The sequence below is a fragment of the Cheilinus undulatus genome, linkage group 5, assembly GCF_018320785.1.
Source record: "Cheilinus undulatus linkage group 5, ASM1832078v1, whole genome shotgun sequence".
In the NCBI taxonomy this organism is placed as follows: domain Eukaryota; kingdom Metazoa; phylum Chordata; class Actinopteri; order Labriformes; family Labridae; genus Cheilinus; species Cheilinus undulatus.
In genome coordinates, this window is record NC_054869.1 from 44,432,295 (window position 1) to 44,459,149 (window position 26,855).

Sequence of the window (26,855 nt, forward strand, 5' to 3'; positions counted from 1 at the left end):
TCTTTATAAATTTTAATCAGTGTATCAAAGAAGGCATGAAACACCGGACTTTTTCCTCTCTGTTTATCTGTAGAGCCTGTATCAGACAACACTTGTACTACTTCAGCCATACAAGGGGAGAGCAGTTTATGTCTTTAAACGAAATAAAAAGGTCTGTAAATGCTTTGATAAGGAGGTTATGTATGGTTAAATATGCAGACTTAGTCGGCTAAATAAGGTGAGCAGCCCATCCTGGTGTAGTCTCTGTCTAAAATAAGTCCACAAAGCTGAGAGAGGAGAGGATATCCTGTTTATCTAGGTAGCTCACTGTTAGCAACTGATGCTACTGCTAACTTTTCGTAGATGTGCAGCTGGGCAGAAACTGTCAACTGGCGAGCAGGAGGAATTTCAAATTAAAAGTGTACATTAAAAGTGCTGGTGTTTATCAATGATTTGACTTTCTATTGATCTGATTGAATGTATCGATATACATTAATGAATTGTTACACCCCAACAATAAATTAAGCAGTTCAGTTTCAGTCATGATCAACAATGAAAGCTTAGTTTAATCTAAAGCCACCTATCAAGTGTTCATGTGAGGTAGAGAGAGTTGAAAAGCAGGGTGTGCTGAAGCAGATTCACTGAATGCATCCTGCTGTCAATATTACCCTCAAAGAATTTAACATATTCTAACAAGTCCCCTCTGCATTTCAAAGTAAAAGCAACATTTGTTGTTTGGAGATTAGGACTGAACATGTTTCAAACTCTGCTTTTATTCTAAAGTTATGTCTTGGGCGTTTGTTCACAAACTTTCTTCACAAAGGCCATTTGAATGATTGAAGTCATCAGGTTAGGGCGGTATTTTGATCTCCCTCTCTACCTCCCTCTTTGACTTTTGCAGTGCATGCAGTGTTTTTTTGCACCTGTATGATTTTTAAAGCCATATGTTTAAATGTAAAAAAGATCATTTCCCTGAGATCTGTATAATAAGTTAAACCACTGCTGTAGAGTCTGACAGAATCCCAGTCAAATGAGGAATGATAGATGTTTTATTGATGTTAATTAATTCTAATTTAGTTGAGCACATACCTCTTCAAATTTTCCTCTTTTTAAGATTCTTAAAACCAAGAAATTTAAACACTTTTTGTTAGAAAGCTGTGGCTTCTTCTCAAAGTAACACAACCATTTATTAGGCCTTTTTTGATAGTTAAAACATGAATGTAACAGTCTTTAAACATTTACATGTATTCTTACTTTAAAAAGGGAAAACTAAAGGTGATTTCTGTTCAGCAAAACCAAAAGACACAGTGTTGATCATGTCTGCACCACTAGAGTGGGGTGTCGAGCTGAACACTCAGCAGTCATGAGCATCAGCAGTCTGGTCTCTCCTTTTCTTTCTCTCCGTGTCTAATGCCATCACGCCATTCGTCAGTGACACCCAGGTCACATCGGCATCCATAAACACACAGCGCTGAGCTCCATTCATCTGCTGTTAACCTTCAGTTACCTGGCTACACAAACAAACTGATCACCTGAGAGCCTCTGCTTCACCTCAGCGCCGTGTCAGCCTCACCTGCTGTCAGGGAGGCGGAGAGATGGCTTCATGGGCCAAGGGTTCTGTCTCTGCTCATCCCTCACTGCAGAGATCGCACACAGACACTGTTAACCGTTAGGCAGCGTTTCCCATCTGAGGGGGCTCAGGTCAGCGTGACGCCATCATGTCGCTCATCTTAATGTGTTTACCCAAGGACGGCCCCGGACTTCTTTTATTGTTCCCTGTAAGATACGCTGATGCTCACTCTCCTGAGAGTAATGTAAACATCGTGGGGCCCGTCATGGCCCCTCTGCCAAAAAAAGAACAGAGGCCCACTGCTCACTCCAAACACAAATGTTACATAATGAAAACACCAGCGGTTAAAGCTCTATTTAAGACTATGTGGATCTGTGGTGTCCCTACGCCAACACTGCAGGCCCTCGTGAATGTACTTTACTGCTGTTAAACAGGAAGCCCCTCTGTGTAGCAGCTCTGTCAGACTTGGAGCATGTTAGTCTCTCCTTACCTGATTATTCTGGTTCTAACCATCATTTTTTTGTTCTTGCCCCTTTCAGACTATCAGTGATCTGACACCCACTCATGGAAAAACAAAGGATTCTGGTAAGAAAAAAGTCAACCTCACACCTCCTTTTTTATCAACAGAAAACCAGTCAGCACATCAAAATCCCACTTTGACAATGTGAATTCATATCGTACCTTTACATATATGTGAAAACAGTATAGTACCTTATTGAATCTTATCGTAGCGTAGTGTATGGTATGATAAACGGCTGTGCATTTGATCATTTTTTCACCGCAACTGCAGTGTGTGCCTGTGCAATCGTCAAATTACTTGATGGAAATAAATTGATGGAAACCAGTTTTCTCCTTTCTCTGACTAATCTACAGTAAAGTCCTTCTGATTTCACCATCAGCAGTCAGAGAACTGAGCACTTGCCATGCAGGGATGTTTGTTTGACATGTAAAAATGTTGAGGCTATAGGTGAAGCTGCTGCTGTCACAGATACATCAGAATGACGCTTGAGGCAGACACTCAGTTATTTGAGGTGGATCTTAAGTGCGTGTATTCTAGCTATCAGCAGAACCTCGTCCTGGTGCTGTTGCTGCTGTGGTCTCGAATGAGGTCCATTAAGACGGACCTTCACAGATGTGAAAGAGCTGCAGGTATGCTCTGCAGTTTGTAAACGTCTTGGCACACTAAGACTGTTGTTTTCTGATGCGTTTTTCAGATCTGTAATTTGAGTTTTAAAAAAGACGTCATGCACCCAAACCTTGCACACTGAGTCCAATGGGTTTATTCTCAAACAGCAAAGGAAAAACGGGAGTGAAAATTATTCTGTGGCTTTCCATTTCCTGAAGAAGAAAACACTGAGTCCAATCTATCCTGACTGATTTTGAAAAAATAACTACTCGCAATTATTCTGACTTGCAATTTTCTTTCTTTCAAGTGATAAGCATTTTTTATTCTTATTTTTTTATCTTTATTCTTATTTATTTTCCTCTAATGGTAACTTGATTTGCAAGACATTTAAGCTGTTAACGGTCTAAGAACCCAAACATGATGCACACACAGTGTCTGTACTTCTTACTTTATCTTTATATTTCATTTATATCATTGTTGTTTATCATTATTTTTTAATTTTTTTTTGCAATTGTTTTTAAATTTCATGATTCCTTTTTCTCTAAATAAAACTCCACAAACAAATATCCATAAAATCCCAACCCCACAACTAAATAAAAAATAAATAAATAAATCTTGATTATTGGCCCCCAGTAAATTGTGTTGCTGTTTATATGTGTATCTTGGCTGTTTTTGGTTTTGACACGTTAATGTTTGCAGAATGTGTAGAGCAAAACATCTCTGCTACTGCGGCCAGAAAAGGAAATTAAACTGATATTTTGACACACATTTCAGGATGAAGAAATTTGCATCTGCAATTTGAAAATCTCAGTAGACTTTAATGCGGTTTAATCCTGACAGAGACCTTCATACATTAAAATTAATTGCACAAGGTTGTGCTTCACTGTGCTGTGCCTAGTTGAAGGGAGAGAGAGCAACTTTAAAATATAGTTTTTTTTGTTATATGACTGTGAGTAAAAATTTTGGCCCCTTATTTATAGTGTTCGATGGTTGATATTTCAATGAAACACAGGAAAGGGAGATTCGGTAGAAGAGAGAGAGAGAGAGAGGGGAAGAGAGAGGGAGCTGCAGCTGCTGCTGTGAAAAGACAATCACCCATCTGAATGACTTGGACGGATGTTAGAAAATGCAGAAAATCGAACCAGTTCCATGAAAAATAATGATGAAAGAAAGTTTCAGAGTCAGTGCACGAACATGATCGACATCATATTTCATCATTTATTTTTTTGACATGCAGCAATTATGGGCTAAAAATGTACTCTGTGTGCAAATGCCGTAAGAGTTACAGCAGCTCAACATGGTAAGCTTTTGTCTTAGAATTTACAGTCAATGGACTGGTCTTGTGGTCTGAATGAAACTTTGAACACTGTTAGAAATACTTGATAAGTTTAATGAGCGTAATATCAAGCTTCACTGAGATGCCTTTATTTATAGAGATGTGCATTAATTTGGAAACAGGGATGAGATTATGAAGTGCAGGAAGGAGCCGCAGGCCAGACTTAAACCCAGGCTGCTTGCGTGCATGGAGTATGACCCACCTGCTCATCTGTGCCCCTGAAAAAACATTTTAATAAGATTTTAAATGGGGATTTCTTAGCTTTCCCAGTCAGCCTTCCATGGACGTTTTCAGCAGTGCAGATTTTGAATTTGAATTACATTTGTTAAAGCTTAATCCATGTTAGATGAGTTGCATCTTCTGATGATAATTTGGGTCTGGCGCCATCAGAGCCTCCATATTTTTTAAACGGAATCTAAAAGAGGATTTGTTTGGTTGGTTTGAGGACATTTATTAGACAAAGTATGCAACACTTTTGGTATCTTAAGTAGATTAGACTATAGTCTGCAGGAATCCAGTGTAAAGAAACCATTAGAGTCATTAATGTGACCATGTAGGGTCACTCCCAGAACAGATACAGAAGAAAAGAGCATGTAGTAATCCAGGCTACTTTCCCTCTTTCCTTCAGAGAGTGCTCTTTGCTGTGTCCACTGTACTATAAACTGTGGTTTTCCTTCAAAGCAGCACATCTCCCTTTTTCCTTTGTTAGGATGACCTCAGTGAATATCTCCTCCTCTAATCACTAATGCTTTTTCCGTCAGATGGTCTGTGCCAAATCATGAGCTTTGTACACATTATCTGACAGTATTAAGGATCAGAGTGAAAGAATACCCATGAGTGGAAGAAACGTGTCCTGAAAAGTCCATAAAATAGGACGGTGAAACGGGGGAGGTTAAGTCAAGCAAAATAAAGGGGCTGAAACAAAACCTGGAGAGGGGAGGAAAAGAGGAATGGGATTTAAGGAGGGGGAGATAAAGGAATATAGGAGTGTTTTCAAACTTCGTGCTGTGTGTTTTTACAGCTCCAGAGAAGAAAGATGTGACAGTGGAACAGTTCAACCGCACCAACTCAGTCCGTGATCGAATGCGAAAGTTCACAGAGCCGAGCCAGAGCCCAAACATCCCTGCTCTGAAGAAGACTCCTCTGAGAAATGGGACGACCCCCAGCAGCACAAATCTATCCAGAGCTGCAGGGCTGTTTACACACACACCAGCATCCCTCAGCACATCTGGAGCCGCGCCAGCGAGGCCGCATGCGGACTCTCACACCTCTGCTGAATCTCAGAGTCAGACCACGCCTCAGCCCAGAGGCACTCCTAACAAACCCCTGTCCGCTGCCGGCCAATGGCAGAACTCGGTGGGCGGGACGAGGCATCCAGCTGAAAAAGATGTGCATGCCTCCAGCAAGTCTAAGCAAGACAAGACCCCAGGGAGAGCAGCTGGACAGCAGGTCACCCAGGGAGAGGCAGACCCGGACATGAAGACTTTCCTCACCATTGAGATCAAGGATGGCCGCACCACGTCCTCTTCTACGGCATCCCCCAGAGGCAACATCGTCCCCATCACCACCATGACCCCTCGCATCAACACCAATGCTATGGGACAGAGACAAGGTAGGAGCAGGACAGCCCTTCTAAAACCTCAAAATAACCTCTTTTTCTGTATTTTTTCTAAGTATCCAGGTACACAGGTACAGTAACTATCCAGGAACACCTATTTCCATTCAAGCCTTTTATGGGCCATGCTTTTTTAAGGCAAACTTGCTCTTTTTAAAGTCTTTATTTATAAAGCTCAAGGAGTTTTTACCTGTTCATTACGAGACTGAAAGGAGCTTAAAGGATCTTAAAAAGCAAATAAAATCTATATATTGGGTAATTTCATGATGTAACTGCAAAAAATGGCGATCAGAATCCGTCTTACACTTTGATATGCATGCTGATGGAGGAAAAAATGTTTGTTTGAACAAACTTATTTATTCAATAAACTCAGATTTTTTTTATGAATGCATAAACCTCCACAAAATGCTAACTACAGTGTTGTAATGCTCCATCTTATAGTCTCTAAAGAGAAAGATTCACCTGCTAGTCTTGCCTAATTGAAATGAATCCAGGTCAACATTGTTGACACTTGTTTCAGTAAAACCCAGCCTGAGCAGCCAGTACTATGGAATTCATCATCCATGCTGTTCTGTCATTGTCGTAAATCACAAGTTAGCATCTGTGAGTCTTAATCTCGCTCTCTTACATCACAAAGGAATCCCAGCCGCTGTGGGATGTGACCGGCACCAAAGAATCGGTCACGAGTGGGATGATGAGAAGAGGGTTTTTGTGAGGCTAAACAAGCAAAGCACAAACATGAGTGGAGAGTGGGGATGGATGCTCAGGCTGAGTCTGAAACGGCGTGGTTGTACTGAAGGGTGTTTGTTATGAAGTGGGTGATGCTGCGATGAAGAGGGGTGAGGTCAGCAGAGAGTGTATCTGGTCAAAGGGAACAACAGCGGGCTGTCAGAGCAGACTGAATGGTCAGACTGTTACAGTGTAAGTGAATAAACCTGCCAGCACACAGAGGACTGTTGTTGTCCTCAGGCTTTATTTATTGTCTGTCCAGTGAGACAAACTTTTACCTCCATCAGAGATTAGTAAATGCATTTAACACCTGTATAATGAGCATCTTTACAGATATAAAATTTGTGAATGTTTAACAGACTTTATTTTAAAGAGACCCTGACAGGAACTTATTATCAGTCCGTTTTATTGAATGTACATGATCTGTAGATCTTAATTAATGCTTCTAGTTACCAATCACCAAAACCTGTGGTTAATACTCTGATGTGCGCACTGCGTGTACAGTGTTCTGTAATCATCCAATCCAAATGTATTCATCAAGCACGCTTAAAAAACAACAAATTTTAAAAACAACCAAAGTGCTGCACAATGGAAAAATAAAAACAATGAAAACATGGCCAATTTAAAAACGAGACCAATGAAAACAGAGAGGATGTAAAGCCAATTCTCATGCAGAGCCAAAAGCAAGGTTTTTAAAATCCCTGTAAAGTGAAATCCAAAATTAGTGTCTAAACATGTGAAAACACTGAGAGCGACATATGAATGAATTTTATATTTAGATTTGAATGTTTTTCACCTCTTCCCTTGCTTGGTTCAGATTGGGCAGAGCAAATATAGCACCCCATGACATAACAGGGCATTATGGGAGTTACCCCGTCCCCCCCAATGCAACAATGATATAAAATCACCAAAAAGTTTACCTAAATGCAGTCTGTTGTTAGCTGATGTCAGTGCCCTCATTGAAAGTTAACTGCTATATAAAGGCTGTGTTTTTGTTTACTGTGAGGTAAAATTGCCAAACCTATCAACCAAGGTGGTTTATGGGTCATTAAAAGCATCACAACAGAGAGAGATATGTCAGAGCCAACAGCTGAGTTCTGGCCAGAGTTCACTATAAGGCCAAGGGGAAGGCTAATTGCTGGACTATTCGTCTATATTTCACTTGAACCAGGCACGGCAGCAACAAACATCTTACCTGCTGAAGGCAGTAGTCCTGAATGATTAAAAGAAGCAGACTGTGGCTTTGTCTCTTTCAAAGCAGCCACATTCAGTCCCTCCTGTCTGTTAGTGTTGCATTGCTTAAGTTTTGTAAAGTATCCGATGATACCTTAACCTTGCAAAGCAGATGGATTCGCCCATTTCTATGTTTCTCACTGGTGAATCCGTCTTGCAAAGCTCCCATCTGAACAGATTGGGCCCTATAAGACAATCAGCGTTGTTTGAGGAGTAAGAAGCAGTACTTCCGGGCACGGCAGAGTCGGAGAAGGCAGCGACAAGAGGCCGGAAGAGATTAGCATGGATGCTGCTATAGCACCAGTTATATCAGAACTTGATGACATTTTTTCATTAACAGAAGAACAAAGAACAGCACTGAGTTGTTTTTTTTTTTGTGGAAACAATATTTTTGCCTTCCTCCCGATCGGATTAAGCAAGAGTCTAATCATCACGTGTTTTGTTGCTTTGATTGGTCCGTAAAGATGTGACAGACAGAATGCTCCAATGCTAACTATCATTGAAGACTTTTATTTTGAAGAGCAACATCAGGAAGTTGAGTATTTTAGCATGAAAAAGCACAGTATTGCAACTAATGCTGAATATTAGAAGTTTTTAAAGGAGAATATTAAATCTAACATGCCCTGAGACCACAGTGTCCAGAAAAAAATCAATGTTGTCCACTCAGTGATCAGTCTGTGCATGTTTTTCAGTCACTGTTAAAGGAGATCAGTCTGGGACTGAACCACTGAGATGCCTGATCCAGGATTGACCTGGCTGAAGCACTGTAGTGCAGATTGTAATAAAAATTAAAAGACCATCAGCAGCCAGAGCAGACTGATCATTAACTAAAGACTGAGAGTATCCATTCAGTGATTTTAGTCCCTAACAGTGAAAATCAATCCAAAAACACAACCAACATACAGTGAGGCTGAGACTTTGTACTGTAATGATCAGAGACCTGATGCCCTTCTGGGATCACACATCAGACCAAGGCAGTGACTTCATAAAATTTAGACTTGATTTTTAGATAGACAACAACACATGCACCCAATGAAGGATACTTTTTAAAAAACAAGACCATTTTTTGTGTTAATCAATCTTATATTAAGAAATCCTTGTTTATTTCTGTCTTTATTGTGTAGCTAATAACTTTAAAGTTATAATAATATGATAATAGAATATGAAACAGAATAATAGCAGGGTTTTTTGCCTTTATGTGTGACCCAATAGGAAGACAGTGATAAGGACTGAGCGATGAAAACCATATGCATTAGCAGCTATTTTTCAGCACATTTGCCTTTTCTTTTACTTTTTGTCTTATTACTTTTCTTTATTGCATTTTACTTTGCATTTATTTATTCCTTCACTAGACTTTCTTTTTCCATTTCTTGGTCCAATCATTATTAATGATGGTTATAATTACAAGACCCCCAACGGAATAAGCAGTGTAGAAAATGGATGGATGGACAATTCAACCTATCAGGTCTCTTTTCTTTACAGCTGCAGCGTAGGACCAGCTCTGTTCTCTTTGACTGTTGCCATCCTCCAAGTTTTGAGTTACTGCTTTTTCGCTCTTGCTGTCACTTTGTTGCTCTTATTTATCACTTTAGCATGACTTGATTTAATCGGTGATGTTTGTTTTAACATTTCAGTATTAGTTTTTGATCTATTTTGTCTGTATATCTCTTGAATTCTAAATGAGTTATTTAGTTGTTGTTATTATTGCTGTTATTTGTTGTTTTTATCTTTGGAAAGCTAAAGCTCCCATCAGATTGCTTGTACAGTGAATTTTGGTTTGCCCCTCATAGAGCTGTGAATGAGTAAAATTTGTTATATCATGACTAAATAGTCGACCCAAATATTTATCATTTTGTAGAACCACAGTAAGTGTTGAAAGGGGAACACTTAGTTGGTACAAGTGCCTACGATGTGAAATGATGAATAGTTTCCTTCAGCAGAGCGATGGCCTCTTGAAAACACAATGTTCCTGTAGGGTTATCTACACACTCAGCACGGTCCATACTCACAGAACAAACAGTACCAGCAGAGAATAATTAATTGCATGAAAAACAAACATGAAATGAATGAATTTCTGTGTGTTTAAGACGCAAATCTGCCTCGGCTGCTGTTACAACCTGTCAAAACAAGATGTGTTAAGTTTCAGCCGCTGGGACCTCCAACCCAAACTGTTTATTTAAAACTTAAAGATTCACGATTAGAGCTTCAACACGTCGTACAACCAGATCACCAGGACTTGATCTGGAAGTCTTCACAGAGGTCACACTGTTTCCTCTCAGCTGGATTTGCATTAATGCTGTAGGCTCCTTTTTTGGGAACCTTTCTTTGTCTTCTCTCCACTCAGCCTTGGATTTAGTCTCAGATTACCAACTAAAAGCTACAGAGAGTCTTAACTGTACTCTGAGCTGGGCTGGTGGGCTCAGCCCTGTATTTTATGGTACATGAGGGGTTGCATGTTTGTACTCTTGCAGGAGAAGAGGCTTGTTTTAGTTAAAGGTGTTGTAAAATACATCTCCTCACTTGTCATTAATAAATGTTGTTTATGAAACCATGGCAGCTTATGTAACTGAGTAATGGCTATCACTGACACAAAGCAACAACATGCACACATTTCAACTGTACACATGCAAATGTGTGCAGAGTTATTCTTAGTCCAGCCATAGTTGTGGACTGCATCAGCATGGAGGATTTTTCTGCACTTTTATGCCCTTTATCGTTGAAGATAAAGATGGAAAAAGTTAGAAACAGGGATGAGAGAGGAGGAGAATGATGTACGGCAAAGTGACGAGAATCTGAGTCAAACCTGGGCCGTCCATGACAAGGACTATGGCCTCTATACACATTAGGGTTAAGCCATCTGATGCCTGAATTTACACATTTTTGTGGCAATAATCATTGCTTATGTATGTCTTTCGGTCTGTTTCAGAGTTGACACTTGGCCTCAGAGCAACACCTTTCAAGATCTCCTCATCCAGCATCTCCTCCGGATCCTCCATCAAGGTAAAGTCTGCCTTTGTAATGACGCAAAAACAATCTGCACACCAGGAAACTCTTTTTAAAGGCTTCATTTAGCAACATGTGGTGTTTTGATTCAACATGCTCTTCCTCAGACATGCAAATGTGTGCAAATGTATTTGTGTAGGGTCACGCATCCATCCTTTTTTCCAATTAAGTACAAATAAATTGAAAAATGCAAAATTTAAATTTAAATAACACCGTCAAAAAGCACACTACATGCAGAATTACTCTTTGAGGACAGAGAACAGACATTTCCCACATGAACAGCTACGGCATTGTCTATTTCTTTTCATAAACATACCTAACACAGCTGTGATAAATACAGGTGTACATACCAGGACATACTGGAAACACATTTCAGTAAGGAACACTCTTATCATACATTTAATTGTTTTATGGCAAAATGGATATACAGTTTGACTTTGCAGAGAAGGCTCTGCTCACAAGATGCTTGCTGAGTTAGTAAAGCAGCATGCTTTGACTTTCCAGGGAGTGCATAGCTAGAAATCGCCATATGGATTGATACATTTATAACTATGCATATTTGATACAATAAAATTTGTTCAAAAGCAATTAGTCTATAGTAACATGAATCTGAACATGAAGGTGCAACAAGCTTCATGCTATAAAGGAGGAGGCTGGGGTGGAGGAGGTTAAGCTTGCCAGCATCAGTACTGGTGCAGGCAGGGATAAGTGAGAAGCATGTCTTTTTTTAAACACATTGCTGTGTGGAGAGAACGAGCTGTGATTGGCTTTGGGAGCTGGGAGGTGATAATTAAGATCAGCTGGCTTTCAGTTGGGCGTATGACTACTTGCAGCTGCGTCTATGCTGAAGTCTCCAGGTTGACATAACTCTAGCAGCTCCTCTGCTTGTGAGAAAAACTATTGTGGACCTTTGGAAAAGCTCTGAAGCCATGAGTAGATATAACAGGCGAGCAGTGGGTGTTATTATTATGACTCTCAATGTGGTGTCATAAGGAGAGCAGACTCTGAATGAACCATGTTTTCCGACCTCAAATAAAGGACTCTTTTGGCTTATTTCACACTTTGCAGATCGATAGAAACTCTGGATATCTAAATATGTGTGCACAAATACTGACAAAGAGCTCCTTTTTACACAGTGCACCCCCTATAATGCGGCTCTTATCCACTATGTAACTCCCATCTCTTTCAATCTAATTCCAGTGTTTTTCCTGCAGCCCTGCAGCAGAAATCACCTATAAAGGCCTGAGCGGCGAGTAAGCCAGGACATTAAAAGACAAACAGAGTGTGAGAAAAGCCCACAGAGGAGGGAAGAGCAGTGTTTATCAAACACAGAGCGAGTAGCCAGTCACATCTGTCCTTGTAGGGTATGTGAAGGAGAGAGAGAGGGAAAGGGAGGCGCTCCGGCTTGGACATTCCTCCCTTTTCTCTTGGAAGGCCATGCCCACTGAGATTCATCTGGGAAGTGTTTCCTAAATCACACCTGTCTGTTTGACTTCATGCACGTAATTACTGTCCAGTTTGATTAAGGACTATGTCGACACAAGTCTTTATGGAGCGGGAAAGAGATGCAACTCTGGTACAAAACAATCCACTCACGAACAGAAGGGTTAGGAAGAACTTATAAAGTCCTATTTGACTCATTGGTTAAGCTCCTCCCCTCTCCGTTTGAGGTTGTCATCACTTTTGATAGCATGTTTTCATGTTGTCATCTCTGTTGTTTTAATCATAGAGTACTTGAAAGAACAGACATTTTGAAGCAAATACTTTTGTTTCAGAAGACAGGTGCTTTGAGAAAGAATGAATCCATCAAAACTGGAGGAAAACTCCACCATTTAAATTTTATGAAAGCGTGGGCAACAAATCAGTACCCTTAGTGTGCAGTATAAACAGTGCTGTCTTTCTAAGCTGCTTTTTGTTGAAATATCACTGAAGATCTGATTTTATAAATGGTACGTTTTGATGCTATTGATCATTAAAATAACAGAGAATTATTTCCAAACATCCATTTATCCATCCATTTTTTTTGCCACTTATCCTGTTAATAATTAACAGGTGTGGCCAAATACTTTTGACCATACAGTGTATATCTCATGCAATGGGTTTGTGACTCTGTCTGGCATGTTAGGCTACAACTGTCTTCATGCTTTGAGACATGCATTCTGGTGCAGTGACAGCGTGATTGGTCCCCGTCTGCTGGTTCACATTGCATTACAGCTTTGCAGGAGCATGAGAGACTACGGCACATTCACACCGAGCGCTGCGGTCCAATAATGGCTGTGCTGATCCTGTAAATGCTGCTGTGACAACTCTGTGACGACCTCCAAAGCCTGGAGAGTGGATCATTTTGTCCTTTCTATTACACCTAAATGTTTGCAGACATGCTAAGGGGACATGTGCCCATCCATTTAGTTTGTCAGTTTTTTCTACAATGATGACTTATTTAAGATTTTCTTGAGACCTCAACTTATTTTTCCTGCTATCTCGGGACAACAAAGCAGTTTTTTCCCATTTAAAGTTGTAAACATTTTAGGATCTTGAGATTACAAGCTTTTTTCTTATCATAACAGAATAATTGTCTATAAATCTCAATTAGAAAAAACATACTGTTACTGTGATTTGGTAAGTTAGTGCTGTTTCTGATTGTTTCTACTTTTGCAACTTTAGAGATAAGAGATGAAGAAGTCAGGATCACCTACTAAAAATAGCTACTATCTAATGTAAATCTGTGTCAGCTAAGGGCTGTTATAATAAGATTTGACTAAACATGATGCTTATTTTTAGTAACAGTGACAAATATACACATATGCATCTTAAAATCAGGTTTTTATATTGAAAAAAGTGTCAATCTCTCTCCTTGGAGTGCCCTACAGCGAGTTAACAGTACATTATGAATTAAATCCTGCTTCACATGTCACTCCCCAGTTATTAGTTAAGCCTTTAATTGTCCCTGTTGTTGTCATTCATAACTGTGTGGCATCAGTGTAAAGCCTCGTGCATTAACTCTTTCTGCAGCCTTATTGTATGGGCTCTGCCTGAATGCCTCCATTGATAAATCACACCGCTGCTTTGGCTGAGTCCTTCTCTGTTCCGTCAGTCAAACATGCTCATGTTTCACCTTCATCTGACAGGTTTACTCAAGTTTCACCAAACAAACACTTAGCCCGAGTGACTTGGCTAATGAGATCGTACAAACAGCAGCAGACACGGTGAGTTAGCATCAACCTGGAGAGGGGGAGGGGAGGCAGCTTTGTCCAGAGACCACCTGTTCTCTGACTTTCCATAGTTAAGACAAAGTTCAAGGTTACATGTGAGGAAAGAAGCTTATCTAAGAGCCCTGCAGTTTAGTTTGGTGTAAGAGGAGTGCGCAGACTTATCAAGAGAATATAACAGGAGTTTAATATGCTCTTCCTGTTTGCTGTTGTTAAACCTTGTTTATTGACCACAGTGGTTCCTGTCTGCTGCTCTGATCCGTTTGGGTGGTCTCAGCTTCTCCTTGGTGGTCTCACTTCAGCACTCACAACCTCCATTGTTTCCCAATGGTATTTTTATTTGAAATACAATGAAAATGTGAGTCTGATAGCATCAGTTCTGGCCTTGGATTTTGTTTTATGTACATATTTAATCTATTTAACCAGAAAAAGCTTGTTGGGATTAATCCTGTTCTCTAAGAGAGCCCAAGACAGGCAGCAGCAACAAAGTTATGACAAACATTAAGCAGATATACATGAAAGTATATGGATGGATGCTGTTTGGTGCATCTTGTCAGACTTTGTCTGTTGTATGTAACTGGTGTTATAGTGTTACAGGTGATGGATTAATTGTGACACTCCATTAAACATTCAACAACACCATGCAACCTGCTTACCCATCTGACATCAGGCAAATCCATCTTGAAAAGCTCCAATCAAGGTTTGCGCCAGACCCAAAAATGGTACTGACCAATCAGCATCATTTGAGGAGAATGAGGCGCTAGTTACAGCAGGAGTCTAGCACTACTGGAAGCTGGGGTGCATGATACTGAAGATTGGAGAAGGATTTATCTAGAGTTGATCTTGAAGGTTAACGCCTCTGTCAGAATTTTCAATTTTGTTAGTTTAGGTGACCCCTGTAACCATAGCGATTATTTCATTTATTCCCATGTTTAACCAGTGCTCTGAAACTAAAAGAAAAACATTCTTTAATCATCAGTCCTATCACTGACTCTGAATCCTTTTCGTAGAAATTTTAATTTCTGACTTTTGATCCAAGTGCCATAAAATTTTTATCCAGTGGAAGAGATGACAATCATTTGAATTGACTCACTATAGTAGAGAGAGCCTCACTCTGCCTTAGGATCTTTGGCGCCCCCTCCTGGAAGGTATAAGTGCCTCCAATCAGAGCAGCTCACTAGGTGCAAGGTCTACAGATTTTGTTTTCTTATTCTGATTTAGGTCAAAAGATACAAAGGATTCACTCCTAAAATAGACTTGTAAATAAGAAAACACAGGTGTTTTAGTTGTTTTAGGCTCAGGTTGACAAGGATGACCATCAAACCTGTGCAGACAGCAAACAAACCTCAAGCACTATTATACATGGAGTCTAGAGCATGTGAGCTAAGTGAAGAGGCATGCATGAATGAGACGCCACAGTGATGTGAACTGGTTTTTGTCATATTTCAGCCCAGTCTTGAGCGTTAGTATCAGACAGGTGAAGTTGATCACTGATGCCTCTGCCTGAGTGATCACAGCTGTTCCTGCCCGTCTCAGCTGAACGCGGCCTCGGCCTTGAACACAAACATAAATAATACCTCAGCTTTATTGCCACGGTGACGACAGGACGGTCACTCTCTGTCCTGCTGTCGCACAGATTTCTGCCGAGCTCTGTGCCACGCTGCCAAAGTGCTGCTGCATAAATACACAGGACTCACACAGTCAGAGTGACAGTTTGTCTCAGTGTCACATCGAGGCAGAAGGAGATCATTGTTAACATACTGCTGATCCATGACACACGCCGCTTACCCAGCCACATTACACGGGTCACGGATTTCAGCCTGTTCTACAGAAAGATGGGACAGCTGGGGGGAAAAGGTGTCGGTTGGCTCCTCTTCTGACAGCGATCTCCTCATGCTTTTCTATCCCCAGTGTTTTAAAATGATCAATCCCCCAAAAGTTTGTATGAATCCTTGTATTCTTGTGAGGCCTGGATGTTGAAAATGGCCAGAGGTGCTGGCTGGACTCTTTTGTGATGACTTCTCTTTGGCTCATTTTTGGGTATCGTTGACAAAGCCACGTGACTATAATTGATGTGAAGGGATGGGGAGGGTCAGCTGCTGGACACCGGAGTGCTAGCTGTCCTCCTATGGTCACCTGGCACGCTTTCCCAAGTCTGATTCAGCTCATCACATACTGGGTGTCGAGGACCCAGTGGGCTGGGTCGGGGATGACCACTTGCAAGGGCCAGCTGGGAAGATACCAGAAGAGATGAGGCACTGACCTGGTGCAGGCCAGGCCATCAGGAGGCCAGAGCAGGACATAACCAAGGTTAACATGGCAAAGTGTCAAACTTGCATATGCCTCCATACCTGACCTGACCTGACATTTTTTTGAACATAAATCAAACCACAGGCTTCACAGACTTAGCAAAGGAAAAATGAAAGTCAGACTAGTGCTGTACAAGTAATGAAGATAACGGTGCAACACGGTGCAAAAATCTGAATTTATTTAATTTGATATGGAAATTATTTATGAACATAAGCAATGCCTTCATACTAATGTCCATACTTTTGCACCATTTTGATTCAGCTGATGAATCTCAAGTTAGCTATAAGCTACCATCAGCTTAACTGGTGACACTTCTGCTGCAACAAAAGCAGTTTTTTGGATTTATTTAGGATTCAGGTGGAACTTCCTGCTGTGCAGGTATTGAGTAAAAAATAAAGAGTAGCAGAGACAACAACAAACTTTAAGCTACAGCTGATAAACTTTGTATTCTTTAATATGAATTTTACCAGCAATACCGTTAAGGCAACATTGCACGATAATATTGCACATTACACAATTTCCTAATTATGTAGGAAATTTATTTCTTCACAAAACTCAAGTACACACTTTCTACATCTTTATTTTGGTCTATTAAGTTTCTACATTATTTATGCAGCTAGGTACAGTCCTCTGAACTTTACAGTAAAACCCACATTAACAGGCACAGTTTGGGGAGGAGGTGCACATGTGATGAGGCTGCAGTCCTCAGTGCATTGGTCAGGGGTCAAGTTCCATTCCAGGAGCTTATTTTATGCATGTCTGCCCTCCCTTTCACCCAAAATACTCGTAAACCCCCACATTTATTTAACTGTAACATTTAAGGAGAAATGACAGTTGTCCTTTGTAATATTGTCTAGACTTAATCTATGTCTAGACAGATTAAGATATCTAGATTGATATCATCTTTTTGTGTAAAATAGATGCAAATATTAAATGTACAGTTATATCACTTACGTTTAAGCCACATTTATAAGCAGTGAGACCTTGTGCTGTGTTTGCATGTTTGAATTTTCATGTCCATGATGTTTTGGCACACCTTCAGGCAGAACAGCGCTCCTCACTTCATTATATAACCTTATTCTCCTTACCAGGCTTCATCCACAGGTACAGTTTGTACAGTACAGTTTGATTTCAATGCACAGAGAGCTATTTATCTCCAAGTGGGCATGTTAATGATGTTCATGAGCCTCTTATAGCATGAACCAGTCCAGACAGAATTCTGTCAGCACTCTTGAAGCTCTTAATTTAACACAAAAGCACTTAAAGAATTCACATCAGTTGCAGTCTGGCCCGTACACAGTCAGTAAATCTAAAAAGTGCTGCAATTGCCTCCTTAAGATTGTCACACTAGCAGAATTTTGCATTTGAATGCAATTCTAGGGAAATTTAACATTATTTGTAACTGTTCTGATACAAGAATTGAAGTCCCAGGACAACGATCCTGAATAATTTTTGGGGTTTTAATTATCAAAAATCGCAAAACAATGCCTTTTCCTGCCGTTCTTGATGGATTATTTTCGCTTGTATGCTTTTTCTAATTAAATTGTGTTTTTTCATTTTCAAATACTTGAAAGCATCATGAAAATACAAACCATTTTGACAATCTTTATCTCTCCTAAGCAACATTGCCTCAAGCCAGAGAAAACTGGGTGCAGTATCACTGTTACTGGTCAGCATGCCCCATTTTGGTCCTTCAGACTTTGTCCCTGGTAGACCTGATCCTCTCCTCAGCCTTTCTTGAATCGCATTCACAGCTAACCTCATTACAGTTGGGATCTAGCTGCCTTTTCAACCAATTTAAAAATGAGTGACATTGCAACAAATGACCCAGGCATAGAGCCACATCTAAACCCATGCAGCCTGCCAGCAGAGGTGTGAAGGACGAGCCCTCCAAATGAAAGGAAAGTTGAAAGAGGGAGGGGCGAGTTTTTGACATTTTTCCTGCTGCTGATCCCCCTCTGGCCTCCCCCAGTGCCCCAGGACTGACTGGATCAGTGGAATAATGGTGGGCCAGGAGATAAATAGACATGTCCACGACACCTGGAAACAAGGGGGTTGGGCTGCTGCTGCCTGGGAAACGGGATTCCTTGCATGCTCATTGGCTGCCAGCATGTTAGCCAGTAAAGAGGGGAGATTTGCGGGGGGTATAAAGGACGTGCATTGTTTTAGAAAGTCCCTGTGGACAGACGGACAGCCAGCTTAGTCAGCACTCACATTTTGGGACATTCTTGTGGATTTAACTGAAAGGATCTCCGGTGAAACACTGACAACAGTTCGTCTGGCCATGCCTGGAGTGAACCTGGACTTCCTCCCAGCCTCCCAGGCTCCAGAAGTACTGGGCAGCCCAGATAGCACATGTGCAGAATCTGGGCTGGAGGAGGTGATCGGTGATCTGCTTGTGCAAGATGAAGAAGATGAAGAGGAAGAGCCGCTTAGCAAGAGTAAATTTGAGCTGACATTACGTTGTGCAGTGGGGGAGATCCACAGTGACCTGAAGGCCTTTGGGAAGCGGGTGGATACCCGTCTGGAGGAGGCAGCAGCTAAGGTTGCTCCTCTGGCCGAGGCTCTGGCCAGGCTGCAGGAGGAGAACTCCAGACTAAAGATTCAGCAGGAAAGACTGGTGAAACAAGTTGAGGTCATGTGCCGAGCACTGGGGCTACAGGTGTTTGACAGTGAGGAAACTTCACCTCCAGATCCATGTGATGCCAAAACTTCAACCAATGACTCTCAAACTCCCTCCAGTGAAAATGTAACTTCTTCCACTGATTCCACTCATGAAAAGGCACTCGAAACACCTCAAGATGCTTCAAACAGCGCTCCTAGTGATTCAGCATCAACAGGAAATGCGCCACAGAGCAATACTGCAAGTAATCTTCAAGATAAAACGTCATGGGCACCCCAGGAATCTAAACTATGTACCCAGGACTCAGAGTCTGTATCTAATGAGGAAGGCACACCGGAGAGTTTGGAGCCCTCACTTGTCCAGCACCCACCCACTTTTGCAACCCGGCGCTCCCTCTCTGCTCCCTCTTTGATGGCGGCGATTACTTCCCCTGAAATCACGGTACCATTGCCTGTTAATTCTGTTGATCATGAGTGCTCTGTTTGATCATGGACCCCCGCCCAAACACCTTTTAATTTAGATAAGTGTCCTGATCAATGGGTATGTCCTGTGTATCAGTGTTTATAAGAGCTCCACTTAAACATGTGAAAAACTCTTGAAAAATACCAAAAATTTTTGTGGTAAGCTGCCTGTGTGAATACAACCCAGTGTTAGTGTCAATAACTATGTAGTCTTGGTCTCTTGTACACATTTAGAACTTTTTAAATCTAAGATAATTTTGAAAATCCTGAAAGAAAAGACCCTACAAATGCCGACACAGAGAGATTCATTCATCACCAATAAGTCTCCACTCTCAAAGTCCAGATCTTGTGTGACCACATGTGACTTTGGAGTAAACAAGCTAATGCGGATAGCAGTTAGAGTCCAGCTCCTCTCCTCGTCGGTTTGATAGTGAGATATTTTACAGGACAGGTTGTATAAACACATGCTTGTTCCCACAAATCAAAAGTTGATCCTTCATTTCTGACTTCAATTTAACTTTGTTTTACATTAACTATTGCTGCCATGGCTGTGTTTGTTGTGCTTCCTCCTTTGTCTAATGCAAAAGTGTTTTCCAGGGATGAGTATTACCACTGATTGCCTGAATGGATTTGATTCAGATTCACAAGGTCTTGATTCAATTTGATTCAATTTAATTCTCGCTTCAGGTGATGGTTTAGTTACAAAACTTCTTTTGATTCAACATTACAGAGATTCTCAGAGAACAAAAGTTGGAAATGGTACAAACAATGCTCCAACCAGGCACATAATTACAAAAGAAATCAAGGTTTGCATTAAAAATAACCCTAAACTAGCATTATTTACATATTTTACATCCATTTGACACATCTTCCCTATGCATATGCAGCTCATATTGATAATGCACACCAGATATCCAAAATAAATTGATTGGGAGTAAGATTTAAACCTTTAATCTGAGTCTAAAGGCTTTTAGAGGCAAGTGAAGGTCAAGTTTCAAGCTGCATGAGTGACGTAAGGTAGAGACTGGTCACGTGGGGAAGCCATCGAGAAATGGAGCAGATATATAAATGGCGATCTCTGGATTAAATGAATTGATTTTGTAATTAAAAAATGAAAATCGGTCTGAATCTGATAATTGATTTTTTTCTTTAACCCAGTCCTAATGATTTCTCACAGTCGCCTACTAAAACTGCCTTAGAAACAACTTGCTAATGATAAGTGGAAAGAAAACAGCAAAAATAGCAAACTACAGCCCAAACTTTAACAACAGAACTCAACAATCCACAGGGAATAATGGAGGAGGAAGGAAAAGGGGGCTTGGATCATAAAAAGAAAAAGACAAAATGGTAACAAAAGGAAACAAAAAACCTCGCCAAACTCTTTACTTTTGCTCTTTTTGCAACCTCTACTCAAATTGGAGGTTGCACTCAGGTGTGCTGTAGCCAAAGGGAGGTGGAAGAACAAGGATACATGAAGATAGAGAACAGTACTACACGTATCAGTCAACAAAATTAACACTGCTAAAACGGCTGAAATTTTTCGTCAACTGGTGTGGTTGTTGCTACTAAATGAAGCTGCTTTATACTCTAGCTTCTTTTACCATCTTTTGACTCCAGCAAGACCCTTTTCACATCCCTGTCCAACAAGGAAAATCTCCCACTGTGAGGGCCATGTGTGAAAGAGCAATGTCAAGGCTTTTTCTAGAAATGATCAGGACTTCATGTGCAAATAGGGTTATAACCGCTCTCCTGCTTCAGCACTTGTTGACCCACTGTTCCCCTTCTTGCCATTGGTTTTAATCCAACACCCACTTCATTTAGAAAAAATAAAGGCCTGACTGTTTCAGCTGTCTGTCAGCTTTAGCAGCTTGTGTTTATGTGGAGGACTTCACTGCAATCTGTCATGGTGGAATTCCAGCCCTCTATCACCATGTGTTTCTGATCGTGTCCTGGCGAGCGCTCCAGCGAGTGTTTGCATGCACGTGCTGTTCTGAGTGGAAATACTTCCTGGTAGAGGGAAAAATGAGCTTGTTTTAACAGCAGCAGTAACCTTGTCCTGTAATTCTTCACCCTCAAATCATCTTTCATGCTCACTTTGGCAGGAACGCAAAGTATGCATTAGTTCTCTAGAAAAAAGAGGGAATAAATGTAAATATTCAACTAGACTGTTTTTAGAAATAGAGTGGGGTTTGTGGTCTTGCTCTTCAGTTACAGAGATTGATGCTCATCTTAAGCCAGATTTGCTGTTGAATCCTTAAACTCTTTACGTGTTTGTGCATGTGGGCTAGTGACATTTTGAGGGATATTGAGTGTTTGCAGAATTAACTCCAGTCTTTCAACTAACCAGAGTTCACATTCATGTCTAATCCTGCAGAAACAGCTGGGTCTGCCAATCAGCAGTTCCACTAAAGATGGCAGGGTTCCCCTAAATTTCTGTGATAATGAGGAGTGACCTTAACTGACCATTTTTTCCTATCCCTTTGTGCACTATCTGCCATGCCCTTCATGCCAAATGTCATAACTCTGCTGGTGGTTGAGTGTAATTCTACATCATGAATTAGCTCAACAAAGGAACATTTTGTGACTCAAATGCTGAAGAGGACACAGAGTTAAACTTGTGTGGAGAATGAAGGTAATTAGGGAATTTTCTGTCATCTGGGGCTCAGCGGTAAAGCTCATAGTCTCCCAGTCGGGAAGGTTAACGATTCAGTCTTTGCTCCTGTTGTCCCAAATCAAAGGGGTTGTCTAGACGATGCATTATCACAGACTAACGATCCATTTAAGCATACATATAAATAGTGACGGCACTTTAGTATGAGCATCTATACTATGCATTAACAAAACTTCTTCCTGATATCAGAACTCTCTTGCCCACCTCTCATTCAAACAACAGCTCATACATCATTTCCATGGCTCTACTACTGTAGATTGGTATCCCTACAACATGCTGTGTGCAGTGAAGCCGCTGATCATAAGGATGAATGGGGGTGAATTAGCTGAGAGGTAAGAGGCTAATGGTGCCTCTTCAACAGCTTTTCTCCCTCATATTGTCATAAATATGCTTTCAAAAAAATCCCTGATGTGATATTTAGCATATGAATCTTTGAACTCAAGATGACAGGTTATGAGGGAGTCGTCGGGTGTCATTCGCAGATTACCTGATCCTGACCTCCAATTTCCACATAAAGGGCTGTGCCGCAAAACGCACTGTGGAGCAAATTGCTCCATCTCTAGTCAATCAGAGCAGTTCCTGTTCCAGCTGTCTGCTGCCAAACTGCATGAATCCATGTAGAGCAATCATTCCAAACAGCCGGAAAAACGTGCAAAGGATCTGGTCAACTTTAAAGTACAACACAATGCGCAGATTCCTGATCGTAAATCATGACTATGTCAACATAACGTCTCATCCTGCAGCACAATCAAAACTTTAACGGGAGGTCAGGGGTTCACAGAGCTACAACTGTTGAGGAAAAGTTAACTTTTGAGGCAAAAAAACAAAACTCTACGTAAAACCACTCATGTTTTGTAGCAAATGTCAACCTTTTAACTTCCTAATGTACTCACCCGTGGCAGAAGCAATGAAATCATGGAATCATGTTGAAATTAATGGCAAATGACCCCAAAGGCAGATAATCTGCTGTTGACATGCTATTGCTGTTTGAACTGTCAGTACTCCTGCAATCTCTGCCCTCTTGTCTCAGCTAATCAGGGCTGCGCTGTGTTGCACAGCTCAGACACATTTCCAGTGTGTGAGATAGGCCTTCAGTCGGAGCAAAACCGCGGCACTGTGGAGCGCGGGGCGGCCGATGTATGTGGAAATTATGGGTAAGAGATGGCACATATTGGTGTACCAGCTCTTGTTTGAGAGACTGTTTCCTTTTTTTCAATTTTGGTTGTTTTAGACAAAAAAAGGGAAAAATTGTACCAAAAATTATCCCATTATTTCCAACATTCCACCCAGGTATATTTGCTGCCACCAAAGTACATTTTATGATTTTGTTTAAAGAAAAAAAATCAAATCTAATCATTGTTCATGCATGAGAGAGGTGCCCAGTTATATAAATATTATTAATTATGTAGCCCATTTGGTAACTGGTAATAACTGGGCTCTTATTACTGAGCAGAGACAAATAATCTTAATCTCTTAAAAAAGCTGCAATTACCATCGATTCAAGTGAAGCTCGATGGACATAAAGCTACGAAATTGTGGAATTCAGCAGATTATACACTGTCTATAATACATCAGCACAGCCAATCCAGTCTGAATAAAGACATTTCAGACCACCTCTGTCTGCATGCCCTGTATTTTCTGTGATTGGTGCAATAGCATAGACACTGCTTCTGTGTGTTTGCCAATATGCTTGCTGCTATTTTGTTGATTTTGGTTGTGTGAATCTACAGGAAGCATTGACATAAAAAATATTTTCAGTATAGTGCTGCATAATTCCCTAGAAATGTTTAGGAGTATAAATACAAAGATGGCTTAAGAAGTAACACAGCAAGTACAGAGCATGAATATGAATACTGCTACACAAACAATGGATATGACTGATATGTGCATCAAAGTGTAGTGTAAAACATGTAAAAGTGCTTAAAGGTCGTAAAACTAGAAAATCACTATAAAAGTACAGTCCAGTTAACATTTTACCATTCATAAGCTCCCTCATCAACTGTTTGGCTGTTGCATATGAAAACATTCCTCGTCGGTCAACTTCGTCTCAGTCTATTCTGTCCCCAGTCCAGAAAATTCCTAGAAACCAGCGACCACCCGTGATCCTGCAGCACTGTGGCCATGCTGGGCTCAGACAGATGAGTCCCTCCATCCCTCACTCAGACCTGGTTTAGCTGGGGCCCACAGGGAGGACGGGTCAGCTGTTTGAGCTAAATCTGCACCAGGACTCAGTTACAACAAAACAAAAGCTCTGAAGCATCAGCCAGAGCCAATAGTTTACCACAGGCATTTAACTGCATATGAACATTTAATTGGTGCTTTCTGAGGGATTTATAGAAGCAAGGAATATTTTAGACAGGTTTTATTTTAACAAATGGTAACCTTTTGTCTCTTCTCAATAGGGTTGGCAAAAATATCGATCCAGCAATGTGCTGTCTTCCTGTATGATACAATTATTAAATTGTAAGTGCCAAATAGTAATTTAGATTTTAAACAATGACACTCTAAAAATATCCCTGCCTATTTGAATAACCACCGTACTACACCCAGACTACTCTTGATGTTGAGAGTGACGTCAATGAAAGTAATGTGAGAGTAATTTTAATGGCCAAAAAAGAAGAAGCATTATAAAATACAATAAAAGAAAGTTAAACTTTTTTATATTCTAGATTCATCTCATTCAAAGTGAAACATTTCAAGATTTGATTGTATTAATCTTGACTATTATGGCTTATAGCTCATGAAAATAAAAAATCCACTTTCTCAAAATATTAGAATATTGTGGAAAAGTCCAATTTGCAAAGGTTCCCTGAGCCTTCATTCTCTCACTCTGGTTCAGTACACACAACCACAATCATGGGGAAGACTCCTGGGTTGTCTGGAAGTTCACTGGAAAGGAAAACTGTGGTAGAAAAAGGTGCACAAGCAACAGGGATGAGCTTAGCCTTCAGAGGACTGTCAAATAAAACAGATTTAAAAACTTAGGGGAACCTCACAAAGAGATTACTGAGGCTTGAGTCAGTGGATCAAGAGCACCACACGCAGCTCTGGGAAATGGGCCACAAGTGTCGTGTTCCTAGTTTCAAGCCACTCCCGAACCAGAAACTATGTTATGGGCGTCTCACCTGGGCTAAGGAGACAAAGAACTGGACTGATGTTCAGTGGTCCAAAGTCTTGTTTTCAAATCAAGGTCCCAGAGTCTGGAGGAAGATATGCGAGGCACAGAATCCAAGATGCTCAAAGTGCAATGTTTTAGTTTTCACAGTCAGTGATGGTTTCAGATGCCATGTCATCTGCTGCTGTTGGTCCATTGTGCGATATCAAGTCCAGAGTCAATGCTGTCAGCCATCTATCAGGAGCTTTTTAACCCCATCATGCTTCCATCTGCTGAGGAGCTTTATGGAGATACTGATCTCCTTTTTCCAGCAGGACTTGGCGCCTGCCCGCAGTGAAGCCAAAACTAACAGAAACTGGTTTGCTGACCATGGGATTATTGTGTTTGATTGGCCTGAAAACTGGCCTGACGTGAAGGAAGATGAGGGACACCAGACTCAACAATACAGACAAGTGGATGGCTGCTATTTTCCTTGGCTTCATAATGCTCAGCAGTGCCACAGACTGATTGCCTCCATGATTCACATCGATGCAGTAATTTGTGCAATTACTGAGTGCATAAATGAGCATAATTTTCCAGATGTTAAAATTTCTTTAATACAAAACTTTTTTGGTTTGTTTTTTTCCCTAATATTCTGATATTTGAGACAGTGGATTTTGGATTTTTGTGAGCTGTAAGCCATAGTCATTAAGATTAAATAATACAGTCTTGAAATATTTCACTTTGTATGATGAATCTAGAATATATGGAAGTTTCACTTCTTGAATTAATGTAAAATCTCATACTGGTTGTATAGTTTCATATCCTATCCTATACTACATATCTAATTGCAATGCTACTACATATAACATAGCATAATTTAACATATCAGCATATCACACTGTCTTGTGTCATATTTTTCCTATTGTACTGTATGGTATTGTGGGCTACCCTCTGATCCTCATGTAGTTCTTCTTATACTTCTTTACTTCCCCTTAAGCATCCTCCTTGCTCTTTCCTTTTGCCACAACTCTCACCTCTCCTACTGCTGTGTATTTACCAGAAATAATGGTAATTTTCCCTGAGATTACATCAGCTAATGCATTGTTCTTGCCCCAGTGGTGTACCGTACCTGTCACATAAAAATTTTGTTCACAGCGGCTCTGTATCATTAAGACTCTCAGGGCATCAGTCAAACTCCATGGACCATGCCAACAGTGACTTGGCAGGGTTTCTCTCCCTCGTGTGTGCTTACTGTCACCCTCTGTGGCACGACTGGAAGGCAGAGGAGCTGGAAGAAATTATAAGATGTGGTTAGCAGGGTGGCTCAGTACAAAAAGGGAGATTACAAGGGGAAGCTTGAGTCACAAATTCAGGCCTATTATGGCTTTACTGTGTTCAACGAAATCCTCTCATGCTTATCATGTCCTATGTCAGTACCCTTTACTTTTGTGGGGTTTTTGTCTAGTTTTTTCTCTGTAACTAAAAGCCGTAGCCCGGGGTTAAAGGAGCTGTTAAACACAATTCAGATGTCCAACTACGGTCAAAAATGCATGAAGCAGACCTCCAAAATACTGTCAGACACCTTTAAACTCATTGTTTTTGTAATTTATTAGAAATGACTGCAGAGTTTTTTGCCTCTTCTTGGTGAACCTTAAACATTTCACTTATTTGTTTTTTCTTGGCTGTTTTTCTTTTCTGTCAGAACTCTAATTCTACTTATCTGATTCTCTTATTTTTCTCTCCCAAAACTAATTTCTCATCAAATGAGAAATAAAGCAGTGCTAGCAAACGTTGGTGAGGCAATATAAAGCACAAGAAAGGAAAACTGAGAAGACTTTTGCAGTTCTGTGTGTACGCTCATGCTAACCCTGTTTGTATTTGTTTTATGTGTCT

The 26,855-nt window shown here is 40.7% G+C and overlaps 1 protein-coding gene across 5 annotated transcripts in view; it reads left to right on the top strand.

Moving 5' to 3' along the window:
- smtnb (smoothelin b) overlaps positions 1-26,855 on the top strand; it is a 111,699-nt gene that overhangs the window by 68,844 nt on the left and 16,000 nt on the right. For all 5 annotated transcript variants that reach the window (XM_041786940.1, XM_041786942.1, XM_041786938.1 and 2 more), the window contains 3 exons: positions 2,089-2,134; positions 5,033-5,623; positions 10,515-10,588. In XM_041786940.1, coding sequence (XP_041642874.1) covers positions 2,089-2,134; positions 5,033-5,623; positions 10,515-10,588 — 711 coding nt within the window. The remainder of the gene's footprint in view (positions 1-2,088; positions 2,135-5,032; positions 5,624-10,514; positions 10,589-26,855) is intronic.